We start from the raw sequence: 20,441 nt of genomic DNA on the forward strand, positions 1-20,441 counted from the left end.
CCAGGAGGTTCCTACCAGTAAAAGTATTGTCTATTTGTTTGAGTTTCTCTCTTGTGATGGGACAGGACTGCCTCATAGGAGCCACCCAATATTGGAGAGCAGTGGGTTTTTTTTATTGGCATGACCTAAATAATCTTTATTTTAAACTACGAAACTGTTTTTATTTTACCGGGTAAGACCCACTGAGCCATAAAGCACTTTTTCAGAAGCGATCTGGCCACAAACGATAGCAAAACGAAGTGGCTTATCACGTAGAAATATATAGCAGTAGCCAAATACTCTAAACGCGTGATGTTGATTCTAAATGTGGAGAGGAAACCCGGAGGACCCGGAGAAAAATCCATGCGATCACAGGGAGAGAGAGATGCAAACTCCAAATCTACAGCAGGTGTGAGGGTTGGGATCGAACCCACAAGCACAATTAACACATTGGTAAATAATACTGTGGAAAAAGATATAATAGGTGACGTTTCGGACAATGGCCCTTTTTAATGGCACATAAATTCAACTGTTCATCTTGCCCCCCCCCTCGCCTCCATCCCCCCGCCTCCATCCCCCTCCGCCTCCATCACCTTCCCCGCCTCCATCCTCCCTCCGCCTCCATCACCCCCCCCGCCTCCATCACCCCCCTCGCCTTCATCCTCCCCCGCCTCTATCCCCCCCGCCTTAAACCCCCTCCACCCCCCACCCTCACCCCTCCGCCTCCATCCCCCCCTCCCGCCCCCATCCCCCCCCCGCCGCCCCCATCCCCCCCCCGCCGCCCCCATCCCCCCCTCCGCCCCCCCCCCTCCGCCCCCATCCCCCCCCTTCGCCCCCATCCCCCACCCCCTCAGCCCACACCCCCCACCCTTCCGCCTCCAGCCCCCCCCGCTTCCATCTCCCCCTCCGCCTCCATCCCCCCCCTCCGCCTCCATTCCCCCTCCGCCTCCCCTCCGCCCCTCCATCCCCCCACCGCCTCCACCCCCCCCGCCTCCATCCCCCCCGCCGCCTCCACCCCCCCTCCGCCCCCCCTCCGCCTCCCCTCCGCCCCTCCCCCTCCATCCCCCCACCGCCTCCACCCCCCCCGCCTCCACCCCCCCACTGCCTCCACCCCCCCCCCCCCCTCCGCCCCCCCCCCTCCGCCCCCCCCCACCGCCCCCCCCCACCGCCTCCACCCCCCCCCCCTCCACCCCCCCACCGCCTCCACCCCCCCACCGCCTCCACCCCCCCACCGCCTCCACCCCACCGCCTCCATCCCCCCCGCCTCCATCCCCCCCGCCTCCATCCCCTCCGCCTCCATCCCTCTCCGCCCCCGTCTCCATCCGCCCCCGTCTCCATCCGCCCCCTCCAACCTCCCCCCCGCCTTAACCCCCCAAAACCCCTCCACCCCTCCCCCCACCAACCTCCAACCAACCCCCAGGCAAGGTGGCGCCGCTCTTCGCACGCGTCACGATGACGTCACGCCCCCAGTCCACCAATTGCAGTCCGAGCCGTCGTCTCTGTTCACGAGACGAGGAGGCCGAGGATTCTCCGCAGAGCCCTAAAGGCTTTGGGGGGTTCCTTTTAGGGATTTATTCTATTGCGTTGGAAGCTACCGCAGCAGCAGCAACAACAACAAATATTTACACCAATTTTTTTTTTAACCCAAAAAAAGACATTCCACGAGGTAAGCGATTTTTTTCACTTGCATCTGATTTTATATTCTTTTAAAACCCCCGTTAACATATTTACTCGGCTTAATTCATTTTGCCGTTGGAATGATGGCACCTGAAGCCAGACAGGTTCGAGCCTGGGATAGTTGCGCTTTGGTGACGTCGGGGCTAGGTGGTGGGCGGCAGAGGGGATGGTGCGATCAAAAAACCCATTGTCTTACACTTTACTGGACTTCATTGACAATATAACCGTAAAGTGGTCGCTGGTCGACGGTGTAATTTGACGTCGTGTGATGCTGAATTCATCCTTATAGGTTAAAGGTCACCGAACTTGCCAATCAAGGTTCGAACACCCAGGCTTGCGGCTATTGGAATAAGAGGTTTACCTTTCCGAACCACATTCATCCCCATCCCCCACACCGCCTCTGGCCACCCAGCATTGCAGTATGAATGGGGACCCACGCCGCAAGCTACGGTTCATTGGGACAGGTCGTGTGTGGTGGGGTCAACCACCTTACTGGACATCCGTGAATAAATATCTCTGTAAGCTTATCGGATTCCGACGATTTGAATACATAATTCAGATTCTGACCTCTTCAGAAATCGTCTGCGCCAGCGTAGAATTAAAGCCCTTCTGCCAGCAGCGGCGTGAGCAAGAACAATTGCAGGGCTTGCAACTCTACCTAATTTATACCAGACGAGGGGGTGGGGTGACAATGGTTTCACATGTGCGGCGACCCTCACACTGATGTCTTATAGGCGAAAGTGCCCTCCCCACCACCTCTGAAAATTCGTGAAGAACACTGGTAAAGACAAAGAGTCCAGCGACCAAGGCCAGATACTGTTAGGGCAGATGATTTTTTTGATGTTGCTTATCTACTGTGAAGCAGCAGCGGGATCAGGCAGAAGCTAGAAAGCCAGATTAAGATAGGATCTCAACTCGTTCACTTCCCTTAAATAGTGTAATCTAACATCCACATCCCAATCACTTTATTGCCTCGCCTCCCCCTAATTGGTTCCCCATCACACATTCGTGACTCACAAAGATTGAGTCGATTCTAACCAAGCGTAGATTTACATTTCCAGCATCCCCAAATCATTGTAACCCAGACAATCGTATCCACAGCTCACGCCAATTCAGTCTATAGCTGAGAATCGGCTGGGTTATTTTGGAGGATTCATTACTGATTTAGGTTTGATCATCCGAATAATCACATAGCAATTGGGGTAAAAAGCTCCCCCTCTGCTCCCACGTGTGTTGGCTTGGCATAGCGAGCCGTGCAACACTGGATTTGGCTTGTAGGGGTATTCTGCCTTCGGAAGGCAGAATGTGGGGGCAGCTGCCATTGTTAAACGTCCCTAAGTAATTGACTACAAAAACGTAGTAGATGAAAATATAGTCAAGTAGTCGGTCGATAGTCCCAACTCTAATTCGCTCGATTACAGCACAGACTGGCCTAAAACCAGAGTCAGTTGGTCACTTAAACAAAATCTGGAATCTCATGGCATTTCCCAAACGGGATGCTTAAAATAAATAATTACCCGAGGCATTACATGTATTTTCTTGTTGGAACTGCCCACTACATCCCATCAGAATGGCGTACACAGTGACCACCGCGGTGCTGGAGCCGAGCAGTGACTTCCCAGCATGGCTGGAGGCGCAGGGCGTAAATGAGGAGGTGGCCCAGGCCATGAACTCGGAGCTGGGCATCCGGGACTACGGGGTCCTGCGCGCCTGCATCAGGGACGGCCTCGTGCGGGCCGAGCTGTTGGCCACGGCACGCGACCGCCTCCCCTTCGGCTTCTATGCCGTGCTACGGCAGGTGGTGAAGGCCCTGCAGGGCGCCGAGCCCCACGACTCCGCTTCCTCTCCTGATGACGTGACGCTGGGAGGCCTGGTGGACGTGCTACACGCGCTGTTCAGCGGCTTGAGCCGAGAGCTGCTGCTATCTGTGCAGAGGCTGGGAGCCATGGAGAACCCTGAAATTTGCGTTGCTGACTGCACTCCACCTACAGCGGATGTTGAATACAAGGACCTGGCAGTCAATAAAGAGCTGCCCTCAGAGGAGAGGAATGAATTATCCATACACAGTGAGCACCTGCTGAAAAGAGGTAATGCCCTAAAATCCTCATGGGATTATATGTGTGATGACTGTTAGAGATGAGACCACTTAGTAATCTTTTGCAGAGGTCACGTAGAGACTAATTTTGTCCGAGTAGATACTTTTTACACTATGGCAGGGACCAATCTACCTTTAATACTAATTTAATGTACATGGGAAAGCCTCACTGAGTCCTTCTTGTTCACGTTTGGCCAGTTCTTTCGTAAAGTGGAAAGAAATTGGAGTGCCCAAAAAAAACCCATGAGTACAAACGAATGATCTTCAACATTTTACAGATATGAGTCCAGAGTCCACTTGCTGCCCCGACAGATCTCACCAGCTGAGTAAGTTGCAGGTCTTGTAGCACATGATTTACAGCCCTATATTTTATATACTAGGGCATAGTGCCATGCAAATAGCAAATCAAATGCATTGTGCACAGTTATTCCATAAGGCATTTGGAACCCAAGAAAATGGAGCGGTCAGATGAGTTTACAGTCCAGATCCCAGATGTAGATTCCAGCCCCAGCTTCACCCTTTGCCAGGTTAAAGGACAACTTCATGATGGGATGGCCACTCACAAATTCAAGTACACACATACACCAATATGTAAATGTTCTTTATTTATATATATATAACAAAATTAGAGCCCATTGAGACTAAAATTCTTGTTTTTAATATGGAGACATGGGTTTATATGAGAGCTAACAACCTGTCATTTCATAACCTATGATCCTCACGTGGCGAGTTTGACAGTCTCGGCCCATTCACTGCACTTTGCGACACACTTTCAACACGATTAAACAAATTATTATATCGTCACAATACACTATACACAAACATGGTATATTACACACGTTATCGTCATGGTGTCATCTTGCCATCAGGTATGACAGTCCATGACAGCAGGTCGCAACACTCCAAGCGACAACTTAGCCAATACAAATAGTTAAACACTCGTGGGAAGTGATGTATTTGCATCTACCACTCACAATGGCAGCTGCCATTCACCACTAAGTGGTGGTAACGTCACCACGGCACTTGCGATGAGTCGAGGTGCATCTACCACCACTCTCTCTCAAAACACAGATCAGGAGCCCAGCCAAGCAACCGAAGTTTTTTTTACCTGAAGATGCCTCATCTCTGCTTTTTAATTTGTCTGTCTTCTGGTCCAAGTAAGCTTTGCATCATGGCCATATGCTGTGGTTTCAAGTCTTGCCGATTACCACAATGTAGGAGCATCTCTGGTGGTCACGGTTCACAGCCACGTCTGCAGCTGTGCTGTACATCTGTGAAAAATGAGCTGCATAGCTCATCAGATTCCTCCAGTCTAAAGATTCTGATTCAGATGTCAATCTTGCAAATGACTCTCCTGGTCTTTTGAGTTCTTACTTAGTTAAAAAAAATTATAAACTCCAGTAACATATATCCACCTCCAGTCAATGCAGTTGATCATGACTTGAATGGGGTGGCACCATAGACAATGCCTATAGCAAGAGGGATGCGGGAGTGGAGGGGGGGGGATAATATACTGTAATCATAACTACTCAGCTATCAATCCAGCTCTTGTCCCAAGAACCTCCTGCATGACCTTATTGACCTTGTTTTAGAACAATAATAATGCAATTTATAATGCTCCCAATATTTCCTGAACATAATTGTCTACAGCTCGAGGCGCGCGGAGCCTTCTATACAAAAAAGCCACAACACTACACGTATGCTACAATATGTACATGCATAACACAATTCACATATGTATACAAACTAACTGGCTCAGTGCTTAAAAGTATTTTGTTTCTCACGTTTCCCTTGTAAATAATAATTGCAGTCTTCGTGGGTTCTCACTTGGTAAAATAAAGGTAACCGACAGTTGCACAATATCTGTATTTAATAATTCGGTCATCATACACATTTCCAAGTGGAAAAAATGCTTTTAATGTGCAATGTATCTCAGTCGACATTGAGGAGAGAATGCCAAATTATTGTGTATTTCGTCAAATAACCATTTATGAACATGTGGCTCTGTGCAGAATACACGGGAGAAGTTGCAACTTTGGTTTCCGAAGACTCCAGTCGAAACAAGCCGTTGCACAAAATAAAATTGGAAGACCAAGATGGTAAGAAACAATCCATTTGAAATATAGATTTTTATAAAAAGTACAAAAAATCTTCACTTTTATCCCAGGTTATACTCCAATTATTCTCACTGGCAACATTCGATAAATTTTTTTTATATTTAGAACACAGGCAGTGTGAGCAGTACATTGCCATGTGGAAGATGTCGCATAAACATTTCTGAAATCTGATAATTGTTTTTTTACCATTTTATTTGGCAACAAAACTGACACCTTTTTTACAAGGAGTCATGTTTGCATTGACCACAATACCTGCAGTCGGAATGCAAACAAAAAACATAGCTGATAATGTATGCACTGTCCTTGAAATTGATTGGTCCACACCCGAGACAGCTTTCTTTAGAGCCTAGTCTCACGTGGTGTTGGACCAGATGACGCCAAAAGGCGCACAACTCAAGGACAATGCACCATCAAAGTATGAGAGCTCGGGGTAAGCATTTACACCATTGGAACCTCATTTGCCAGTAGCAAAATATGATAATTATTTTTTACCCTTTTATCTGGCAACAAAACTGACACCTTTTTTACAAGGAGTCATGGCCTGAGGCTACTTGGAATGACGCGCTTTTAATGCAGCTCGTAACACCATCGGAGACGCATCGGCACATGCTTATCATCTGCTGCCTTAAATTTCATAAAGTAAAAAAAAATAACTTTGTTCAATGTGTATCTCCCTCATGATAAACGCAGACATGTACATAAATGGACGACCTTCAGATCTTGGCTTCCAGTCCATGAACACGACCATGGGCTGCATCTCTCACACATCGCTGCAGATGACGGAGGCTGGTGAGGAGGTATGGGCGGGCATAGGCCGGCAAACCGTGGGGCCTCCAATGATGCCAATCCCCCAGTACCACCCTCTTGATGGTGGCGGTGGTGGTGGTGGTGGTGGTCAGGGGGTCATTCAGTGGGGTGAGGAGAGGCCCTACTCTTGCAAGATGTGCGTACAAACCTTCACATCGGAAGCCCACCTCAACGTGCACCTGCGCACACACATGGCCACGAGGCCATTCCGCTGCATCACATGCGGCAGGTGCTTCTCAAACAGTAGCAGCCTGAATGTCCACGAGCGGACACACATGGTTGAGAAGCCGTATTGCTGCAGTATATGCGCGCAGACCTTCTCACATCTCAGCAGCCTCAAGCGGCACCAGCGCACGCACACGGGTGAGAAGCCCTATCACTGTGATGTATGTGGACAGGCCTTCACGAACAAGCGCAACATGAAGTACCATCGAAGCAAGCACGAGGGAATGGCGCTGCCACAGTGATGCCACCTCTTGGCACAATGGTGTGGTAGACAGGTGTGCATGTAGTGGGTTCGTGCGCAGTGTCCCGTGAAATGCGCGGAGAAAGATTGACAGAGACACGGGCCTCCCTGCTGTACAGATGTAATTTTCTTATTGATAACCCTGCGTTGTACTACAGCCACACTCATTGATACCAGTAAAAGGGAGTACAATCATGTGATGCATGTCAGCAGGGGGGGCATGTTTATCTGGTGGACTAGCATTCTGCTTTGACACAACTAAACCACAGCCAGGCATAAAAATGTGAATCAGGGCTTTTTTCTGGCTGTCAGACTTTATTTCTGCTGGCAAGGCCCACTGAGCAAAGCAGCTCTGTTAAAAGGATAACCAGCCCAAGACTATCAGTAACAGGGGCAGTTAACAGGACAATGCCAGTTGAAATGAAAGCAATTCACTTGGCAGTCGAGGCAAATTCGTACAAAATCTGTGAATGGTGCTCATGCTCCCAGCATGAAGTTGCCTTGATGAAGATTTGTTAAATGGTACAGCAGTGACACCTTAGTGTCTAATAAAGCTCAGTTCCAAACAAAGCCTTGGAATGCCTCAAAATTAACTTTTGGTTGCATTTTATTTTAATCCAATGTGGATTTTTTTTTAAGTGTAGAATCTGGTTGACGAATTTAATTTTTTTCTAACTTATGACAATCGTAAAATATTTGCTGTTGAGATCAGAATAATGGTAATGTAATGTAAAGTGCAACAGAATCATGGCAAATCGTTGTAATCATTAAAATTGTTACTATTGGAATTGAAATAAATGAATAAATAACCAAATTTGTACTGCGCAAAATATTTTACAGACATGAGTGACTGAGGCGCGGAGCCAAGCTACATGTGACTAAAGCCAGGCAATTTCTAACCAGTACATGTGCTGCGAATGTGTAGCGGAGATGGCATTTCAGACGGCGGGGGCTGCCACGGAGAAACGATGCCTGGCAGCGACGGCCCTCATCCTTGGTATAGAGAGGAGGTTTTGAGTGGCACTGTGGGGAGTTCTACTGTGGAGCTGTAGTATAGGGTGACTGGAGTGAAGATATGGTGGACAACCAAAAGTAGAAGTGTGGTGGCAAAGGCAGGTTATCTTGTATTTGGCCCTGCTGGTTGGAGGAATAGATGATGCAGTGTTTGTGTTTTAAACTTGGCGACCCGAATTCCGATCCTCGGCCGTGGCCAACATTAGTGGCGTGTGATAACTGAAGCAGTCCTGGGACCTTCACCTCCTACGCTAACCTAACCTGCCTGATACAGTGTGGGGAAGCCTTAATTCAGCAATTGATTTACAAAGGGTTGCAAACTACGTAAATTACTGTAGTTCAGGATAACAGCAACCATTAATGATTTTTTTATGAAGGGATTTTTTTCCAAACCATTGGCCAAAGAAAGTGGGTTGAAAGATAATCTAGGGAGAAGCAATGTGTGACTTTCCTTGTAAACGTTTGTAACAACGATTTATAATTTGACAAAACCAGTCGCACATAACTCATGCTATAAAATTGTCCAATAAATAACTTAATCGATTAGAAAACTTGTCCCTGACATTTACTCCTATACCCTAAATCCTAGGAAACATGGTATGTAGAAAAATAGCTTTTTTTCAACTTTCTGAAAAAAAATCCAGTTTTTGCAATGTCCAAACATGATTTCATTAATATATTTTGACTATATGCACGCCACCACAGCCATTTCCAAAAAGGCAGTGCAAATGACGATTTCAATTTACATAGTATCTAAATGCAATCACATCTTGATGAATTTACCAACAGCAGATTAAATTGGAAAATAGAACAGGGAGGTAGAGGTGATAACCAAGGAAAGTTTGCATAGGGCAGCACCCCTGGTAGTGATGGAAATCCCTGTCTCAGTATTAATACCGTAGGTCACACACAACCCATTTCGTGTTTGAAGGTACGCATCAGCACAATGCACAACCATGCATCACTGCGGTGGCAGAGGTTGTGGTGGTGTCTGGCTCAGGTGCTTGCCTTGATGGTATATCATGTTGGGCTTGCTCGTGAATGCCTGGCCGCACACTCCGCAGCGGTATGGCTTCTCGCCGGTATGCATGCGCTGATGTCGTTTGAGGCTGTTGGGCTGCGTGAACGCCTGTCCACACACACCGCAGCGGTATGGTTTCTCGCCTGTGTGGGTCCGCTCGTGGATGTTCAGGTTGGTGCTGCTGGAAAAACCTCGGCCGCACATGGCGCATATGTAGAGCTTTTCGCACGTGTGCTTGCGCAGGTGGATATTGAGCATGGCGTTCTGTGTGAAACCCTGGCCGCACAGGTTGCAGAAGTACAGCTTGTTGCCTCTGGTGGACGCGGCTGGCTGTTGTGCGATGATCGAAGCTCTGGGCTGAGCGACCTGCTCTTGCATATCTGGTTTCATTTCCGCAAAGCAGCGGTCAATATGAGTGCCGTTGCCGGTCATTGTTGTTACCGCCGTTATTACCGGTGGCGGCGGCGGTGTTATCGTTGCTGTCGTTGACGGAACTGTCCTGGAAACGTGGCTACCAGCAGACAGACCTTGTGTGGTTCCGTCGTGTGGGGATGATGAGGTTACGACTTGACTGTCGACTTGCATCGGCATCACGAGACGGATGATGAAACCCGAAGAGGGTTCAACAGTCTCCTCGTCTGAGAAGAAGATCGTGTTTGTACATCAGAAAAATCCAAATTATTGTAAAGTGGCAGATAAACAAAGGATCGCCACTTGCTGTGTAACTATGAAATGCAACTATATAACACATCGATAATGATGCGGTTCCTAGTACAATTATCAATCTTGGATCGTACTCTATTTTATGTTCCTGTCTGACATGAGTCGACTGGCAAAAAGGAATACAAGGGAGATATAAAAAAGCAAAAAAAATGAATGCATCATAAGCTTCCACAAGTCTCACTTCAGAGTACAAAAAATTGGTTTGTAAAGCATCTCAATATGATCGGATCTCAAGACACTATAAGGATGAGGCACCAATGCGCTTTCAAGCACAAATCCTGATCCACGCCTTTCTCCACATCATCGTCCACCCTCGTTCTGCCCGAGGCATGTCACAATGCATCAATTCATTGATTAAAAATAGATTTTTGCACTCACGAAATCCATTTAAAATCATGTGTCAAAGAAACTATGCTTTTTGATCTAATGGAGATTTACAATTGAGACCGTAAAAACAATACGGAATTAATCGATTATTGAATTGTGTCCCCGAATCTTTGACAATTAATGGAACAATTTATTTAGATTGATCTTTATACTTACGAAGCATGTGTCAAATCACGTGTGCAAGGAATAATTTTAGATTTATGCAAATAATATACAATTACAAGACGTTAACTCAATATATTTGGAAACAGTTACATTTGCAGACTATAAACTGCCACTTCTGACTTACAAAATCAGCTCATCCAGAAAACCATCATACCTCAGTTGACAGGCTAAAGGTTTGTATTCCTTGTGTGCTGTATTCATCTGCCATGCCATCAATGGAAGTGATGAAAACTAATGCCTTCACAGCTGAGTGGAGTTTCATATATGCCCCGTCCGGAACTCAAATTAGGCTTGGGGTTACCGCTTTTGAGTGGACAGTCCATCGCGACTCTTGATTAATCTCAAGAGTTCAAACGAATTAATCTGCATGCACCATTAAAATCTTACAAATTTTGGCGCTATATAAATGAAATTATTATTCAATTTGACTTCCTCTCACTTTCCCCTCTCGCCCCCATCTTCCCTCCCCATCGCTCTTCACCTAGCTGCTGCTCTAGGGCAGGAATGGCCACAGAGTCCCTGGCCCCCGTCTCCTCGCACTTGGCACGGTCGCTCCAATGTACGTCTCAGTGCGTTGACACCAATGCCTCTTCTGCTTGAAAGGAACGGTGGCCATGGCAATCGTAAAACGGCAACCACCGATCAATCTAATCATCAGTGTGAATTTAGGTGAACATAAGTCAGATTAGGTACACGTGGATTACAACCCTTTGTCGATCCACTGCCTTGATCACTGCCTACCTATACCGTGCCCATACGTGCGAGACGTGGGAGCTATTTGGCCGTACTTTGCCACGCTGGTAAGTGCAAGTTGAAGGTAGTGAGCACAGACGTTGGAGCACTGTACAGGACCATACAATGGATGTTTCTGCACTGCCCTCTGCTGATAATGAGTCACTTGAACAGATACCTCAATGGTACCCTTTAAGTCACCAAATTGTTCACAGACCCTCCTACTGAGAACATGTGCAGAACTATGTTTGGTGTAATGTTTTTATTGAGTGTGCAATCATCGGTGACCAAGCTGAGCCTTTCAATTCACTACACTTAAGAAACCGGTTTAATTACAGGCAAGCTGCCTGTATTTAAACTCAGGTTCCCAACTGTGCCAGGTTAGTACTGACCTTTAAAGGCCACTTGGCCACCTCTTTATTTGCCAACTTTTTAATAATGTTCCAGTTTTGCTATCGTCCCAGAAGCTACGTGCCTAGGATTGACTATGGTCCAAGTTTAAAGCTTCATTAAAGAGGCAAAAAAAGGCTTAACCATTATAGCGTTCTAGCAACACATTACACAGTGATGTCACTGGAGTATCATAATAACGTGCTTGATCTGCTAGTTCCAAGTCTACTGTTAATGTGTGAATGCCCATTTGTGATGAATGTATGTGGACACTTTACCTTCTGGGGCCTCCGTTTTTATCTGCACCATCGAGTCGTCTGCGACTGAAGCCGAGGTCACTTCCATTTTGTCTGAAATAAAATGAAAAACACAGCTGTCATCAATGCTGATATCTTCATCATAAGCCATGATCTATCTGCTGCTGGATGAAGGCCATCCTTACTAGTCCCACAATGCAGCAGTCCATCTAGTACCTGTAACCAGTGGTGAAGATTCTGACTGCTGTCCTAGTCAGCCACCTCAATAGGGTGGCTACCTTTTCTACAGACCAATCCCAGATGCATTCCTCAGTCAACATAGATCTATCAAAACCGTGCAGTATACGCGATGAAGTTCAGCAATATACCTGATCTCGCTACAAATTAATTCCTCCCACCCAAACACAGATGCCGATTTCCAGACCGTCTGAGTCAAGCCTGGAAAGGTCGCAACCCTACGGGCACCTTGAATACGATGACACATTCATTATCCATGTTTGATGGACTTGTGTCCAAGAGTAAGTTACCATTTTCAACACGTAAACTTATATCAGATTTCATTCCATCACGATCCCAATCAGCTTCAGATGTGAAGCCCTCAGTGCACACCCCTTGGCCGTCCCCAAGTCCCAGCCTCTGTGTAGTGGGTTCACAAGTGACAGAGACGGTGTAGTCGAGGCACACTATTTATAACTTTACACTCGGCACAGGCCAACGTATACAACACTTGAAGGGGTAACGGCCCCTTCACCCGTACTGGACTGGGACACACCCTTAGGCTATCTGCCTAACTGGTCAGCTCCCAGGTCCTCCGGTAAGGGTGATAAGGGAGGCTATCTGAGACCCGGCCCTGGTCAAGGCACAGGTCACGACACCCAGCCAGACAGACTCGGCTCTTAGAAGAACATCGGCTCTGAGGCTCTGGGGCCGCGCCACTGGCTTGCGCTGCTCGGTCCTGAGAAGGACGGCGAGTCAGAGGATTTCCAGGGCCTATCTGCAGGTCTTCTGTCTTCACTGGTTCTTCACTCGTTAGCTCCCCAACACTGGACCACGAGCCCTCTCACTCCCCGCCTTTTATACCAATTTGCCACCGAGGGGTGGGGCTGTGTGGGATCCCAGCATCCCCCCACAGCCCCCCAGGATGGTAACCATTTGCGGACGTGGGCACCCCTGTGTGCTTGTCCGTTTCCCTCCCGTAACACCCCTACATCTGCATGGACAGCAGCAGCTCCCAGCTCAGCAATCAGCACTTACCATGAATCTCGTTTAAAGTCATCTCTCCTGATCCTTGCTCCAGTGCTTGAGGAAACAGCAAAGGGGTTACATAATTGGAAATCATACCTGAAAAAAACAATGGGCCTAAATAATATCCAGACACAAACGATACAATAATTTTGGCACAGAATGTAGCTAAGAAATGCCGGCTACAATTGTTAAAACAACAAATGTCACTGGAGTACCATAATAACATGCTTGATTGGCTACTTCCAAGTCTACTGTTAATGTGTGAATGCCCATTTGTGATGAATGTATGTGGACATTTACCTTCTGGGGCCTCCGTTTTTATCTGCACCATCGAGTCGTCTGCGACTGAAGCCGAGGTCACTCCCATTTTGTCTGAAATGAAAAACACAGCTGTCATCAATGCTGATATCGTCATCATAAGCCATGATCTGTCTGCTGCTGAATGAAGGCCATCCTTATTAGTCCCACAATGCAACAGTCCATCTAGTACCTGTAACCAGTGGTGAAGATTCTGACTGCTGACCTAGTCAGCCACCTAGGTAGGGTGGCTACCTTTTCCACAGAACAATCCCAGATGCATTTCTCAGACAACCTAGATCTACCATAACCGTGCAGTATATGCGATGAAGTTCAGCAATATACCTGATCTCGCTACAAATTAATTCCTCCCACCCAAACACAGATGCCGATTTCCAGACCGTCTGGGTCAAGCCTGGAAAGGTAGCAACCCTACGGCCACCTTAAATACGATGACACATTCATTATCAATGTTTGATGGACTTGTGTCCAAAAGTAAGTTACCATTTTCAACACGTAAACTTATATCAGATTTCATTCCATCACGATCCCGATCAGCTTCAGGTGAAGCCCTCAGTGTACACCCCTTGGCCGTCCCCAAGTCCCAGCCTCTGCATGGACAGTAGCAGCTCCCAGCTCAGCAATCAGCACTTACCATGAAGCTCGTTTAAAGTCATCTCTCCTGATCCTTGTTCCAGTACTTGAGGAAACAGCAAAGGGGTCACAGAATTGGAAATCATGCCTTAAAAAAACAATGGGCCTAAATAACATCCAGACACAAACGATACAATAATTTTGGCACAAAACGTAGCTAAGAAATGCTGGCTACAATTGTTAAAACAAGTAAAAACTGTACCTTGAAGGGGTTCCATTTTAATTTGGTCCACAGTGATAGTGGAGTTGTTGTCATCCGAAGCTGGAATTAAGGTTTCTTCCGACTCCTCTGCACCATTCCAAAACCACATCGGAAACATATAAATAATATTTTACATGTATAAATCCACTCCATTTTTCCCTAAAACGTATAATAAATTACAGCTGTATCATTGGCTGATTATCAAGGGGCACGACGTAGTATTATCAATTACATTTACAGTTTGTAAAGTAACATTACATAATCAAAAGCACTGTACGATGCAAAACAAATCTGAAAAGAGGGTACAATTTTGCATTACCATTTTGTTCAAATTGATCCATTTCTGCTGGCTCATCTTCAGAAGCAACACGAGCTGCTGATAAGGAAGAAGCCACTTGGCGTTTCCGATAGTCCCCGTTATCCAACCTCTGCACGGACAACAGCAGTTCCCGGCTCAAGCCACTCAACAGCGCGAGCAGGACCTCCACCAGGCCTCCCAGCGTCACGTCGCCGGGAGAGGAGGCAGCGGCGTCGTCCCAGCACGGCGTCCCAGCGCCATCGTGGGGCTCGGCACCCCGCAGGGCTTTCACCACCTGCCGCAGCACGGCGTAGAAGCCGAAGGGCAGGCGGTCGCGCGCCGTGGCCAGCAGCTCGGCCCGCACGAGGCCGTCCCCGACGCAGGCGCGCAGGACCCCGTAGTCCCGGATGCCCAGCTCCGAGTCCATGGCCCTGGCCACCTCCGTGTTCACGCCCTGCGCCTCCAGCCATGCCGGGAAGTCCCCGTTCGGCTCCAGCACCGGGGTGGCCACCGCGCACGCCATATCCTGGTGGGATCCAAAGAGAGACTGTGTCCAAGTCAATTGTTTATACTTTATGGTAAACTAAATGGGGTGGTTGCATGGATGCATTAAGGCACTGCTGTATAAGTTTGGTTCACCAAAGGATAAATGTCTCGCTACTCAAGTGAACATAGGGGTGAGTTGCTCATCTCTAATGGTGGGCCAAAGCCAACGATGGTAATTCCACGTTCCAGTGGCAGAGCCAGGCTTTACGAGGAACTCCTGCTTTGGTTTACAGTAATCAATACATTGCGTCATACAATTCACTCAAATGCCGTGCTCCACGACTTTATATCAACGTACTGTTTTCAACTTTTTAACAATGGTAATTCATTCACACGCGAGACGGTTAACCCTTTCTGGCAATAAAACAGGTGTTAAGAAGATGTTCAAACACCAAACAGAAAACGTTCGCATGGAACCGTGTCTGCATTAACTGCACACCAGTACCTGTGGTGAACGTGCAAACAAAAACATAAACCAGAGAATGTCTTCACCACAAGGACTACGTGTCACCACTGTACAGTGGTACCTCGGTATACGTCGTTAATTCGTTCCAGAAGGTAGAACATACCGAAAATGACGTATACCAAACGGATTTTTCCCATAAGAAATAAAGGGAAAGGAAATAATCCGTTCCAGAGAATAAGAAATTTGATTTTATACGGCATATTATACATTAACGGGGTTGTATAAAATAATTTAGACACTGCTTATTACGAAAATGCATACATAAATTAAAATAAATGCATAAATAAATAAAACTAAATAAAAATACAATTTAACATCACTTTACCTTGCAGAGAGGAGTTGATGGCCGACGAGGATGGTGGTGAGGAAGGGGAGGAGATGTTATTTTTGGGAAGGAGAGTCCCCTTCCACTAAAACCCTCGGCCTCTACAAACTCCCCAAACTCGGTATCAAATTCCTTTGCATCGTCTTTGTTGACACTGGCCGCCTCCCCATGCCTCATGACACAATGTATGCCAGTCCTCTTCTTAAAATTATCAAACCAGCCATGGCTGGCTTTAAACACTTCACTAACATCTTCACTCGTTCCTGGCATGTCTTTTATAAGATCAGCATGCAACATCTTAGCCTTCTCGCAAATTATAGCCTCTGAAACACTATCGCCGGGCAACTGTTTTTCGTTTATCCATATTAATAACAATTTTTCTACTTTCTCTAATGTCTGTGATCTTTGTTTTGATATAAATTTCACCCCCTTTGCAACGTTCGCTGATTTGATGGCTTCTTTTTTTTTCACAATCGTCGAAATTGTCGTTCTCGGCATACGGTATGCCACCGCGAGATCTGTGACGCGCATGCCCCTTTCATACTTTTCTATGATCTCTTTTTTCACGTCAATAGTGATCCTAACCATTTTCTTTGTAGCTTGGCTTTTCTCACGAACCTTCTTAGGGCCCATCTTGAATGAATTGGCAAAAGAAAATTCACGTTAAAATGACACAAAAAACACGTGACAATTCACGGGAGAGTTCTAGAAAGGGTTGTGCACTGAACGAGATCTACACAGGCAGACTGAGGAGCTTTGTTTTAGTCGTATCCAGTACGCGGTGACTCATCCCGACCCATACAAGCTCTAGCAAGCGCGTCGTATCCCAAGCAAGACATCGTATCCCGAGCGAGACGTCGTATCCCAAGTGAGATGTCGTATCCCAAGCGAGACGTCGTATCCCAAGCGAGACGTCGTATCCCAAGCGAGATGTCGTATCCCAAGAAATGTTTTTCTCGTCAAAACACGACTTATACCAAATTCGATGTATTCCAAAGCGGTTGTATACCGAGGTATGACTGTACTTTGAAGGCGTTCAACGCAAGTACGCACTACAGTGATCCCTCGTTTATCGTGGTTAATGGGGACCAGAACCCCTCGCGATAGGTGAAAATCCGCAAAGTAGGATTGGCCCCCTAGGAATTTCCGTATATGTGTGTGTGGGTACCAGAATGTTTAAAATATGTATATTTACACTTTATATATATTTTACTTAAATCTATTTAATTATAAAACCTTAATATTATACATTCACTCTCTCTCTCTCTCATTCACTGGGGTTTTATTCACTGGGGTTTTTACCTTGGAGAAGAACATGGTGATGGGTAGTTGCTGTCGTTGTTTTTTCTTTTGCTGCAAAATGCCCTTGTACAAGGACATAACCCCGTCAACACGGTTGCTAAACTCGACAGCTCGAACCATATTATCGTCGATGTCTTGTGCAAATTGTTGCATTGCCCTTGCCATGTTGCACAATTGTTGCAGGTTCTCCAGGGTAAGGCCACGCTCTTCAATTTCTTCATCTTGCTCTTCTTCGCTTTCTTCTTCACTTGCAGACTTCGTCATCTCAAGGAGGTCTTCATCTGTCAGTGGGTCCGAGTGGGCATCGATAAGGCCGTTGACGTCTTCTTCCGTCATGTCGACGAATCCTTCATCCCTGATGATGCGAGCCAGCCTCACCGCCTTCTCCACCGCCGAGTGATGAACTTCGTCAGGAGTGAAGCCTGCATAGTCATGCACCACGTTAGGCCATAATTTCTTCCAGCAAGAATTTATGGTCTCAGTTTTCATGTCCTTCAATGCTTGCTGGATATTAGTCAAGCACGACGCAATGTTGTAGTTACGCCAGTACTTTTTCAAGGTGAAGCCTTCTTCGTCGTCAACTGCCGCGATGAGGCCCTCCATCGTGGAACGAGTGTAGAGTGCCTTAAAGGCACGAATGACACCTTGATCCATCGGCTGAATTAGCGATGTGGTGTTAGGGGGCAGAAACTCGATCTGAACCCCATCATATTGCAGGTCTGTTGCATGGCCTCCTGCACAGTCCATCAAGAGAAGGACCTTAAAAGGGAGGCCCTTCTGAGCCAGATACAGCTTCACCTGGGGAATGAAGCAATGGAGGAACCATTCGAGGGTCAGGGCTTTCGTTATCCAGGCCTTAGAGTTATGCATCCAATACACGGGGAGCAGAGCCTTATTTTTGTTTTTTAAGGCCCGTGGATTTTTGGCCTTAAAAATAAGGCCTGGCTTAAGCATAAAGCCTGCAGCATTGCCACACATGATGAGAGTGACACGGTCCTTGTGGGCCTTGAAGCCTGGCCTCTTCACTTCATCCTTGAAGAGGAATGTACGAGAAGGCATCCTCTTCCAAAAGAGGCCTGTCTCGTCCATGTTAAAAACTTGCTCAGGGAGGTAGCCGTCATCACTGATGAGCTTAGGAAACTCATCCTCCACGTAACGACGAGCAGCATCGGTCTCGGCAGAGGCAGCCTCACCATACAAAGGCACGCTTTTGAGGCCGTATCTCTTTTGAAATTTATCGAACCAGCCTTTGCTGGCTGTAAAGCCTCGTCCTCGAGGAGGCGAATCACTCGTGGCAGAGCTAGTACTGGCTTGAAGTTCGTCAGGATCATCTTCAGCGGCTTCTTCAGCATCTCCTTTGTCGTCGTCATCGGGCAAGGTTTGATCATAGAGAGATTTGGCCTTTGTCCTGATCATATTAGTGTCCAAACTCACGTTTTTTTTCCTGTAATCAGCAACCCACAAGGCTAATGCAGCTTCCATTTTCACAATTCTCTTATTACGCGGAGTTACCACACGTTTCGCTTCTTTATTGAAGCTTATTGCAGCAGTTTTGCGGATGTCAGCTTCGTCTTTTTTGATGTAGCGCACTGTCGATTCATTCACTCCATAATGGCGTGCCACCGCGGCATAACTTCTGCCCTGTTTTAACATATCTAAAAGTTTGACCTTTTCACTGATGGTCATCATCTTCCTCTTCCTCTTGGGCTCACTAGAGGAATCTTTCGCAGGGGCACGGCGCTTAGGAGGCATTGTAAGGGCTTAACGAAAAGTTAATTTCGAACACAACACTAAGATACGCGAGACACAGTTGACAGCGTGAACGAGTGGTGAGATACAGTGATCCCTCGTTTATCGCGGTTAATGGGGACCGGAACCCCTCGCGATAGGTGAAAATCCGCGAAGTAGGATTGGCCCCCTTGGAATTTCCGTATGTGTGTGTGGGTACCAGAATGTTTAAAATATGTATATTTATACTTTATATATATATTTTACTTAAATCTATTTAATTATAAAACCTTAATATTATACATTCACTCTCTCTCTCTCTCTCATACGATACGTATTATGGTGTTCTACACTCACCAATGACAGTAATATCTTGAGACTTGACTCCAGTAATGACGACGATGACAATGACGACGATGACAGACCTGTGCAGTTCGATAAATGTGATGATGAATGATGATGATGATGGTGTTACTGCACAGGTATAATGAGGCCTTTAAATCAGTTCGAAAAATCCGCGATGCACTGAGGCCGCGAAACTTGAACCGCGAAGTGGCGAGGGATCACTGTACAACAAGGGAAGAAGCTGGGAGAGGATGCGATGATGCGCAGCCAATCAGCTCACGGGATACATCCACTCGTGCTCTCATTCGTCGATCTCGCGCCGGGAACCAATCACGTGCCTTGTCTGAGTGCCCGTGGGTACAGTATGTACAAAGCCTCTGAGAGAGTTTCTCTCTTTGTCTGGCATCCTGGGAAACCGTTTCTCTCGCGCATCACGATGAAACAACGCTGCTTTCCGCAATACGGCTGCCGATATGGCAGTATTTTTGAATTTTTATTTTTCGATGAATATTTTTGAAAAATCCGCGATGCACTGAGGCCGCGAAATTGAACAGCGAAGTGGCGAGGGATTACTGTACCCCTAAAAACTCGCCTTTGAGAATAACTTTTCTTTTAGAAAACTTCGTTTCACTCACCCTCGAGAAGTACGTCAATGATGCGACACCTGCTCCCACGTCAACGCTTACTTTAATTGATTTACTTTATAAATGAATCTTCAACTTTTGTGTGCGTGGTACGAAGGATGTCCGTAACTCGTTCACACGGAGCAGGCGCGCCTGAGATACGTGGCGCCTGCTTCTGGGGCGAGCCGATTCGAGAGTTTAGGGACCGCGGCGTTTTTGACCTACACACATATTTTATTTAAAAAAATTGCCATTCATTTCTATGGAGCATATTTTTTTTTGTCACTGGGTTGCAAGTTGTCAACAATAGCCATATCAGACATTAAATATATCTATCTAATACGCGTAATCATTGGTTCACAGCAGCTCAAAGACGTGTGCTAGAGTTATGAGATATCCCGTGTGTGCCCGTCATTTGAAAGCCTGACACATTTTTGTAGTGAGTGCAATTGTGAACAATAGCCATATCAGACATTAAATACATCTAAATCGGCATAATCATTAGTTCACTGTAGCTCAAAGACTGTCGCTACAAAGGTGTGTAAAGTTAAGAGATATCCCAGGCCTTGAAGACTAGAAT

The 20,441-nt window shown here is 46.7% G+C and overlaps 2 protein-coding genes across 2 annotated transcripts; one reads left to right on the forward strand and one right to left on the reverse strand.

Annotated features, from left to right (window-relative positions):
• The first annotated feature begins 1,476 nt into the window (after positions 1-1,476).
• LOC144717317 (uncharacterized) lies at positions 1,477-7,955 on the forward strand. The gene is made up of 4 exons (XM_078592796.1): positions 1,477-1,645; positions 3,226-3,743; positions 5,764-5,850; positions 6,559-7,955. The coding sequence occupies exons 2-4, from the start codon at positions 3,227-3,229 to the stop codon at positions 7,140-7,142; spliced, it is 1,188 nt and encodes a 395-aa protein (XP_078448922.1). The 5' UTR covers positions 1,477-1,645; position 3,226; the 3' UTR covers positions 7,143-7,955.
• LOC144717289 (uncharacterized) lies at positions 4,340-20,038 on the reverse strand. The gene is made up of 8 exons (XM_078592732.1): positions 19,874-20,038; positions 14,548-15,052; positions 14,229-14,315; positions 14,028-14,072; positions 13,376-13,447; positions 13,085-13,171; positions 11,852-11,923; positions 4,340-9,814 (listed from the first exon to the last, which is right to left on the reverse strand). The coding sequence occupies exons 2-8, from the start codon at positions 15,047-15,049 to the stop codon at positions 9,117-9,119; spliced, it is 1,563 nt and encodes a 520-aa protein (XP_078448858.1). The 5' UTR covers positions 15,050-15,052; positions 19,874-20,038; the 3' UTR covers positions 4,340-9,116.
• Positions 20,039-20,441: the final 403 nt, after the last annotated feature.

Source organism: Lampetra planeri, chromosome 3 (assembly GCF_965212315.1).
Source record: "Lampetra planeri chromosome 3, kcLamPlan1.2.h2, whole genome shotgun sequence".
Classification (NCBI taxonomy): Eukaryota; Metazoa; Chordata; class Hyperoartia; order Petromyzontiformes; family Petromyzontidae; genus Lampetra; species Lampetra planeri.

What these genes read in the sequence shown, in the direction of transcription:
- LOC144717289 (XM_078592732.1), bottom strand. Translation starts at nt 15,049, where the DNA reads ATGGCGTGCGCGGTGGCCACCCCGGTGCTGGAGCCGAACGGGGACTTC. An exon ending in TAAAATGGAACCCCTTCAAG is followed by an intron (nt 14,073 to 14,228) that starts GTACAGTTTTTA and finishes TGTTTCCTCAAG; the next exon opens with TACTGGAACAAGGATCAGGA. An exon ending in AAAAACGGAGGCCCCAGAAG is followed by an intron (nt 9,815 to 11,851) that starts GTAAAGTGTCCA and finishes TCTTCTTCTCAG; the next exon opens with ACGAGGAGACTGTTGAACCC.
- LOC144717317 (XM_078592796.1), top strand. Translation starts at nt 3,227, where the DNA reads ATGGCGTACACAGTGACCACCGCGGTGCTGGAGCCGAGCAGTGACTTC. An exon ending in TGAGCACCTGCTGAAAAGAG is followed by an intron (nt 3,744 to 5,763) that starts GTAATGCCCTAA and finishes GGCTCTGTGCAG; the next exon opens with AATACACGGGAGAAGTTGCA. An exon ending in AAAATTGGAAGACCAAGATG is followed by an intron (nt 5,851 to 6,558) that starts GTAAGAAACAAT and finishes TGATAAACGCAG; the next exon opens with ACATGTACATAAATGGACGA.